The sequence below is a fragment of the Dendrobates tinctorius genome, unplaced genomic scaffold, assembly GCF_039654945.1.
Source record: "Dendrobates tinctorius isolate UK_male_01 unplaced genomic scaffold, ASM3965494v1 ptg000104l, whole genome shotgun sequence".
NCBI lineage: Eukaryota > Metazoa > Chordata > Amphibia > Anura > Dendrobatidae > Dendrobates > Dendrobates tinctorius.
This window is the reverse complement of record NW_027361772.1, coordinates 15,679,606-15,688,989: the sequence shown is the minus strand read 5'-3', so window position 1 is coordinate 15,688,989 and position 9,384 is coordinate 15,679,606. Positions and strand designations below refer to the sequence as shown.

The 9,384-nt window shown below is 46.8% G+C and overlaps 1 protein-coding gene across 7 annotated transcripts in view; it reads left to right on the top strand.

Moving 5' to 3' along the window:
* The first annotated feature begins 3,159 nt into the window (after positions 1 to 3,159).
* Positions 3,160 to 9,384, top strand: part of ASH2L (ASH2 like, histone lysine methyltransferase complex subunit) — a 90,976-nt gene continuing 84,751 nt past the window's right edge. For 5 of the 7 annotated variants that reach the window (XR_012234689.1, XR_012234686.1, XR_012234688.1 and 2 more), the window contains exons 1-4: positions 3,160 to 3,293; positions 7,134 to 7,200; positions 7,352 to 7,494; positions 7,585 to 7,673. Coding sequence is in view for 3 of the 7 variants with exons in the window: in XM_073588808.1 (XP_073444909.1) it covers positions 3,193 to 3,293; positions 7,134 to 7,200; positions 7,352 to 7,494; positions 7,585 to 7,673 (400 nt within the window). In the remaining 4 variants the exon portion in view is untranslated. The other 2 variants (XM_073588809.1, XM_073588810.1) reach the window with 2 other exon arrangements.

Here is a 9,384-nt window from a genome sequence, read left to right as displayed (position 1 = left end):
CTCGTTGTCGTGCAGCATTAGATGTTCTACGTGATTCAGTTACTTCATTCATTTCTCTTGCTCTGGCTGCCCTCTGTTGGGCTCCATCAGCAGTTCTTCGACAATATTGTTTGTCTTCTGTTTCATTAAGACGCAGATTATGCATCAGTCTGCGATTCGCTTCTCTACGTGCAGCAGCGCAATCAATTTGATCCATCTTTGCAATGTTGCCTCACAGTGTTGCCTCACAGGCTAACGTTCAAAAAAGACTTATGCCTTAACTCGTCACCAGGGAGAGCTCCTCTCCTTATTAGATATGTCACTTAACTCGTATACAGGGTCTTACAGTACTTGGGTATCCATGGTTACGCCCATGCATATAGTCAGTTAGCTGCTAGTGGTAGTAACTATGTATACCTAAGGCTAGTTTCACACTAGCGTTTATTCGATGGAGCGCACGGCCGCCGCTAAGCCCCGCCCCCTGCCGGCTCCCTGCCCGCCCCATCCGGTCATCGCCGCCTACTATCGCACATGGACGCTTGCGATCTGCGCACCCTATCTTTAGCATAGGGTGCGCAGAGTGTGTGCTGGCCGTGCGCTAGTAGGATTTTGACGTGTGCTGCGCGCCGAAATGCAACATGCTGCGTTCAGCGCTCACGGACGCACTTTCAAAAGTGCGCAGCGCACGCCAACATCCTACTAGTGCACGGCCAGCGCACGCTCTGCGCACCCTATGCTAAAGATAGGGTGCGCAGATCGCAAGCATCCATGTGCGATAGTAGGCGGCGATGACCGGATGGGGCGGGCAGGGAGCCGGCAGGGCGCGGGGCTTAGCGGCGCCGTGCGCTGCATGGAATAAACACTAGTGTGAAACTAGCCTAAGTTAATGTTGAGCTGTGAATGAGTCATTGCGCCCAGACGGTTGGGCTGTGGATGACTCATTGTGCACAGACACACGGACACGTCCAAATTAGGTATATGGATATAACATGCTGACAAAAAAACAAGAAAAAAATAAGTTCGAGGTGATATGGTGAAAATAAAAACGCAATTCCGTCATCATTATTATTATTAAGAATTTTTTGTTTTGAGGGGGGATTAAATTTACGTCGTTTACTGTGCGGTAAAAAACAACCTGGTAATTTGGTTCCTTAGGTTAGTACCGTTATAGCGATGACAAACATATAATAGGGTTTTTTTTATTATTATTATTATTTTAGTGTTTAAAAATAATCCAAAGGTATGACCTGGGATATAAACTGATGTGCAAGCAGCATGTAAGTGCATGTTCACCCTTGGCCACTAAACAGAAAAAAAACATAATGATTAACCCCTTAAGGACGAGGGGTATTTCCGTTTTTGCGTTTCCATTTTTTGCTTCCCTTCTTCCCACGGCCATAACTTTTTTACTGTCAATTTGGCCGTGTGAGGGCTTGTTTTTTGCAGGAGAAGTTGTACTTTTGAACAACACCATGGATTTTACCATATCATTTACTGGAATATGGGAAAAAAATTTCAAATGCGGTGAAAATTTCCGAGAACCGTAGCGTCTCTATTTTTCGTGACCTCGGGTTGGGTGAGGGCTTTTTTATTGCGTGCCGATCTGTAGTTTTTATTGATACCATTTTGGTGTAGATACAATCTTTTGATTGTCCGCAATTGCATTTTATTGCAATGTTGCAGTGACAAAAAAATGTAATTCTGGAGTTTCGATTTTTTCTCGCTACGTCGTTTACCGATTGGATTAATTATTTTTATGTATTGATAGATCGGGCGATTCTGAACGTGGCAATACCAAATATCTGTATCTTTGACTTTTTTTATTGTTTTATTTTGAATGGGGAGAAAGGGGGGCGATATGAACTTTTATTTTATTTTTTTAAAAACACTTTTTTTTAACTCTTTTCTTGCTTCAATAGTCTCCATGGGAGACTAGAAGCTGCGATCATCCGATCGCTTGTGCTACATAGAGTAGGGCTGCAGCCCTGCTCTATGTAGCAAATATGCTCACTTGCTATGAGCCCTGACTGAACTATGAGCTGTCACATGACTGCTGATCAGATCAGCTGTCATGTGCCGGAAAAGGTGCGGGCTCATCGCCTGAGCAAGCACCAAACGGGGGAGGAGTCCAATGACGGACTCTGCCCGTCATTGGACATTATGAGGTTAAATAACCTGCAGTAAATACACAGCATAGTGCATGAAAATAATACAGTACTTAGTTAACATGTTTTTTTTTATAAAAACAAATGCTAAAGCCATCCCATCTCTTCACAAAAAGAAAAAATATTTGGTGCACCTTTTTCTGAGACTCTTCTTTATTTTTCTGTCAATAAACCAATGTGCAGGTTTTTTTTTTCTTAGTGAGCTTACATTTAATGCATTTTTATTGCATATTTTGTGTGAGGTGCAGAGACTAAAATACTGCAGTTTTGCAGTCTTTTTATTAATGTTTTGATAGATCGAATTTTTATAGTTGTTGAGAAGCCAAATCTGTTTTGTTTTTTTTAATTTCTTTATTTTTAAATATGGAAAAGAGGCTGATTTAAATGTTTGCTTTTCCATTTTTTATACTATATTTTCCAGTCCAGGACTAGATCCTGAATTGTTCGCTTGTGCGATATACTCTGATTTCACAGAATATAGTAAAAATAACCATCTGCAAGAAGCCCACCGTGATGGCAGCGATGTGGCCCCTCACAAGCCTCCTGTCCGCCATGACAGCCTATAGACGCAGCGCGATGATTCTGACAGGAAAATCAAAAAGGCTTCGACTGCAGCGACAAAAATAAAAATATGAATTTTGTGTCGCAGAATGTGTCAAAATAAATGTTTCCTATAATTTATAAGGCAAAATCAATGTCGTAAAAAGTAAAAAAAATTGAATGTTCCTCTCGAAAGGAGATTACGCTTTATTTTTTACCACAGACTAATTAAAGCCATAGTTAGTCACTAGACTTTCCCAGCTTGTTTTACTAAGTGAACCAGTAATCCCCCATTTAGTGGCTACACTCTAGTTTAGAAGGAGAAGCATAATGCCACAGAAATCAGCGCCATTTCCTCCGTATTATTTTTCCCGCGCTTTTCTCATCCTATGGTTTTGCCCTTTCCCAAAATGGCCGAAGCGTTGCACTAGCGATCTGCGCATGCTCCGTTGTGCTTCCCGCCCTTGCTCCTCCCCCCAGCGCTGCGGACGGACACGTGGTTTTGTGTATGAAGATGGCGTCTGTGGCGGATAAGGAGGATGTGGAAGCGGGAGGAGGAGCGGCAGCACCCGGGTCTAGCCCGACAGGGGGCGGGGACAACCGTGCCGGGTGAGAGAGGGAGTGGCTAAGTTATGGTTTGGTTATGGGTATGTGTGAGGTGACATTGCGCGGGCGGCTACAGCCCATTCATATCATAGTGGCGGCCATAGCTGGGCACGGGGCCGCATCCTGTGTGCCCGGCGGGGGGTCCATACACATTTCTCCTTTGTATTGGCGTTTCCTTGCTGTTTGCATGACCTCTGCTTGCTGCCAGTGAATGGGAACAGTCCTGTCTCCAGATGGTGGAGGCTTTGTTGCTGTGTTTCCAGCCTACACCATCATAACACTCTGCTGACACACTGTAGCAAACCCTCAGCGCTGTATGTGGACATTTTCTTGACTTATATTCATGTATTTGGGGACTAAATTCTTTTATTGTTATTATTTATTTATATAGCACCATTGATTCCATGGTGCTGTACATGAGAAGGGGTTACAGATATCACTTACATTAAACAAACTAACAATCACAGATGGATACAGAGGGGAGAGGACCCTGCCCTTCGCTGGCTTAGGCCGGTTTCACGTTTGCGCTTTATAGCGCAGCGACGGCCTGCGTATGGCCGCCGCTAAGCCCCGCCCCCTCCTGGCTCCCTGCCCACCCCATCCGGTCATCGCCGCCTACTAGCGCACATGGACGCTTGCGATCTGCGCACCCTTTCTTTAGCATAGGGTGCGCTGGCCGTGCGCTAGCAGGATTTTGCCGTGCGCTGCGCACTTTTGAAGGTGCGCCGAACGCAGCATGTTGCATTTCGGCGCGCACGGCGCACCTTCAAAAGTGCGCAGCGCACGGCAAAATCCTGCTAGCGCACGATCTGCGCACCCTATGCTAAAGATTGGGTGCGCAGATCGCAAGCATCCATGTGCGCTAGTAGGTGGCGATGACCGGATGGGGCTGGGCATAGCGGCTGCCGTGCGCAGGCCGTCGCTGCGCTATAAAGCGCAAATGTGAAACCGGCCTTACATGCTACAAGATGGTGGGGAAGGAGACAGTAGGTTGGGGGGGTTGCAGCAGTTCCGGTGTTGGTTGAGGTGATATCTCCGGTAGTGGTGGGGAGGAGGCAGCGGGGTCATTGCAGGCTGTAAGCTTTCCTGAAGAGGTAGGTTTTCAGGTTCCGTCTGAAGGATCCAAATGTGGTTGACAGTTGGACTTGTTGGGGCAAAGATTTCCAGAGAATAGGGGCAGTTCGGGAGAAGTCTCGGAGGTGGTTGGGTGAGGAGCGAATAAGTGTGGAGGAGAGAAGGAGGTCTTGGGAGGTTCGGAGATTACGTGAGGGAAGGTATCGGGAGATTAGTTCAGAGATATATGGAGGAGACAGGTTTTAGATGGCCTTGTAGGTCAGTATTAGTAATTTGAACTGGATACGCTGAGGGAATGGAAGCCAGTGAAGAGATTTGCAGAGGGGAGGAGTAGCGAGGAGAGAGATTAATTAGTCGGGCAGTAGAGTTAAGGATGGACTGGAGAGGTGCGAGGGTGTTAGCAGGGAGACCACAGAAAAGGATGTTACAGTAGTCTAGGCGGGAGATGATGAGGGCATGCACAAGCATTTTAGTAGATTGAGGGTTGAGGAAAGGACGGATTCTGGAAATATTTTTGAGCTGGAGGCGACAGGAGGTAGAAAGAGCTTGGATGTGCGGTTTGAAGGACAGGGCAGAGTCAAGGGTTACTCCGAGGCAGCGGACTTCCAGTACTGGGGAAAGTGTGATGTCATTAATTGTTATAGCTAGGTCGGGTAAGGAAGATCTGTGAGATGGAGGAAAGATGATGAGTTCAGATTTGTCTACATTGAGCTTGAGGAAGCGGGAGGAGAAGGAGGATATGGCTGATAGACACCCTGGGATTCTGGATAGCAGAGAGGTGACGTCTGGGCCAGAGAGGTAGATCTGAGTTTCATCAGCATACAGGTGGTACTGGAATCTGTGGGACTTTGAGTTGCCCCAGACCAAGTTTAGATCGAAAAGAGTAGGGGTCCTAAAACAGAGCCTTGGGGGACTCCCAACAGAGAGAGGATGGGATGAGGAGATGGTGTGGGAGACGCTGAATGTGCGGTTGGAAAGGTATGAGGAGATCCAGGATAGGGCAAGGTCTTTGATGCCGAAGGAAGAGAGGATCTGTAGTAGGAGGCAGTGGTTTATACAATGCAATTCCTTACAAGTTTTGTACCTTTTGCCTTATACAGGATCTTAGTTTCCCAGTATGGTCACTTGTTTTTAATTTGATCTTTGGATATAAATTAGCAGAGAAAAGAGAGAATCAGACGGCAACGGGGATCACAACACAAGGCACGGACTGGCTGGCGGCTCTACCTGACCCAAGCGTGACAGCAAGTATTTCTATGCGCGCTCGAGTCCAGCGTCCATGCGTTGCGCTGAGATCCTCGTACAGGAAGGGATAAAGGAGAATGAAAACTCCCATAATATAGTTGAAACGAGCTCGCTGACGGTTTCTCCATTAATTAATTCTACATCAAGCAATAGACAGAGACCGTAGGAGGCAAACGGTGCCATAATTTTTGCAGAACCCGATATATACACATGCATACTAGCAGTGGGTGTGTGTATAAATATATATATATATATAGTATGTATATATAAAATCTCACTTGTATTAATGTATTTCAGTGTATGGCAATAGGTTTTATCTCTTTTGGGCTTCATTGGAGTGTAAAGATGGCAGCAATGGGGGGGGGCTACTGATGTGGACCCATTAGTACCCAATGATCACATCAAGGGGAGGGCAATGGGTGAACAAATTGGATGCTGCAGGCAGAGACTGTCCGTGGCATTTAAGTGGTTAAACAGCAGCAATCTGCGCTAGCTCCTGCATTTAACATGCCCCATTCCTATATTGGGGATATCAGGTGAGGGGTTAATTGATGGCCTGGCTTTATCATGGTCCATTAATGTTAGATGTGTGGGGATCAGTCTCCTGACATATTCAGCGGTGGCCATGATTGGCACATCCTAATCAAAACGCCTTATAGTGGCTGCGGCTGGTTTTGCCTTTCAGTCCCGTTTACTTGATAGGGCTTCTACAGTATCAGGCACTACCACTTTGTACATGAGGCGCTATTTCCTGTCACACAATAAAGTGGACGATGTGATTGGTGGAGCGCTTTAGCTCCTCTCAATGACCTCACTATCCATCATAGAGTGAGCTCAGGGCCTGAGCCTGTTCCTTACACGTTCAGGAGCCATGCATCAATCGGAAACATATTTTTTTTATAAAAGTTATGAGTGTCAGAAATAGGCTAACACAGTTTTGTTTTTCTTTTGTATAATTTAGAAAGTTTTATTTTTCATGTCAGTAAGAACTTTATTTATTTTTTTTAAATATAATTCTCTATGTCAGTGCAATTAAGGGGATAATGTTACCGGGTCATTCTTAATGCGCAATGAACCCCGTAGAAGCAAAACTGAAACAACAAATAATGGCAGTTTTGCATTACATTTTTTTTCAAACATTTCATCTAACATGGATCTTTTTTTTTTTTTTTTTTTTTTTCTTCTTCCCCCTGATTTCCAGTGAATTGAATGGTGTCATCCTAAACGACAAATTCTATTGCAAAAAAACAAATGCTCTATAGTTATGTAAGGGGGGAAAAAAAATCATGGCTGTTAAAAGGAGGAGAGCAGAAAATGAATTTGAATGAATGTCTAGTTCCTGCAATTGTATACATATGGCCCCTCACAGATAGGAGGCGGCCGGGCATGGAAGCCATTTGGCCTCTGTGCACTTGTCGTCACCTGCCTACACATATGTCCGATGCCCCGTGTGTCACGTCCTTGCCTGGGAGCGCGTAAGGTTTTATTCTATGTCCTGACCATATTATTTCCATATCTTTGCAGTGACTCTGTACAACTGAGCTCAGGAACTGCACTGGACACCGAGTCTTCCAACGAAAAGGACGCTTTGGTACGTAACACGTTCATGTTCATCCATCTGGTTTCTGGCGAATAATCGTATGAGCATCCAAAGCTGGTGTCTGCGTATTGCCAGAGCCTAAAGTTCTGAAGAACTCTTGTATGGGTGTGATCCACACCGCAATCCTCTCTGCCTCTTTTAGGACTCCACAGCAGAAGGAGACATCATGGACACACAAGGCGGCTCAGTGGATGAAGAAAATGGCCGGCAGCTCGGTGAGATCGAGCTACAATGTGGCATCTGTTTGAAGTGGTTCGGAGCAGATACTTTTGGGATAGACACCACGTATGTTCTTATAAGCCTTCTGTATCTGCGCTTGCTGATTGCTGTGGACACGTATTCAGGCACCTTACTTTTTTTTTTTTTTTTGTACAGGTCTTGTCTTCCGTTTATGACCAACTACAGCTTCCATTGTAACGTTTGCCATCACAGCGGAAACACCTACTTCCTGAGAAAGCAAGCCAGTAAGTGAGTGATGGTAAATGCAGCCATCACATTGTAGGTTGGACTGTGCAGACCTTGTCCCAGGATCTGTTGGGTCTCAGATTTCTTAGATACTGCAGGTCCGAGTGATATCTGAGAAATGTGAGACTACCGTCAGATACTCCAATGCAGTCCTCCATAAAGTAGTCTTCAGGCCTGGCTTTCTACTTGTTCTAAAAATATAAGATTCTCCAAGACTTACCAGGTCTTGCATTAGATTACCACAGCAGAACGTCTTTTAATTGCCTATTACTCTGTCACCTCATTGGGGGACACAGAACCATGGGTGTTATGCTGCTGTCCACTAGGAGTTGACACTATGCATAATCTGAAAAAGATTAACTATGGCTCCTCCTCTGCAGTATACACCCCCGGACGGCGTCAGCCTTCTCCAGTTTTTTGCTTAATGTCACATACGACGCACACCTAAAGATTTTTTTTTTTTTCCCATTTTTATTTTTTTCCGTTTTTTCCTGACGGACTACAGATGAAGAAAAGTGGGTCTCCTGCAAGACCCCCGGCATGGCTCCTTCCTCGGCCTCTATTATAGGGTGCCTAGTTGAAGTTGAGGTGGCTATTCCCCATGTCGCTCCTTCCCCAGTCCCTCGGGTACTGGTTCGAAGTCGAGACCCCCCCCCTCCTTCCCCATTTCCCTTCGGTACTGGGTTGAGGACGAGGCAAGGATGAAGCCCCCTGATGGTGACAGCAGCACCCTCCCTAATCCCCCTCCTGGGGCATTAGGTTGAGACCCCTCAGGTAGGGCCTGTACAAGGTAGCATTCTGCGGCTCCAAGGCCAGGGACCTCCAGCCCAGCTGCGGGCTCCTGTAGGGGCAGGGGGAGGGTGTACGCAGGCATAGCACACACAGACACAGGGCTCCTGTGCCCCTGTCTCTGCGGCAGCACAAGCTCCATAGCGCTTCAGAGGGACCACTCACAGGGCCCCGCTCCTGTTACTAGCCCCACCGCTATCCTGCCTTTAGATCCGGGGGGTCTGGTTCAGATCCGACCCCCTCCCGGACATCCTCGCCGGCCTGGAGCCCTTCTGGGCTCAGACTTCAAATTTAGACCGTGGCTACGGCCTAGTTGAAGGTGTTCTGAAACCGCCTAAAAGTCCCTCACACACCTCCTGTACCTCAGTGGGCGACTTTTCGGTGAAAAGTTGGACACAATGATATCCAATGCCACTGGGGGGAAGAGTACCTCTCTCTCCCTCAACTAAAACCTACACAAAAGGCGTAACCAAACACGATTCTGATCCTTTCGGAATTCTTCAGGCTGGTCCGTCTCTCGTCCAGCACAAAATCGTAACCACTCTCCACGCAGGGACAACCCACGGGCGGTGCAGAGGCTGGACAGGACCTGGCAGCCGAAAGCAGGCCAGGCAAAGCCCAAAGGAGGAAAATCTCAGACTTTCTCCTCATCATGACTCACGAACTCCGGAAGACACCCCACCCGTAGGCGGACGACTTTTACTCTTTCAGCAAGTCTGGCTGCCTATTACAGAAGACAGGTGGGTCAGGGAAATGGTGTCTTCCGGATACAAGATAGAGTTCACTTCCAGCCCACCGAACTGGTTCTTCCTCTCTGTTCCCCCAAAGCCGCCAGACAAGGCTCGTGCCTTCCGCCGCGCGGTTTCCTCCCTCCTTCAAGCAGGAGTCATAGTACCGGTTCCCGAAATCGAGCGCTTCCGA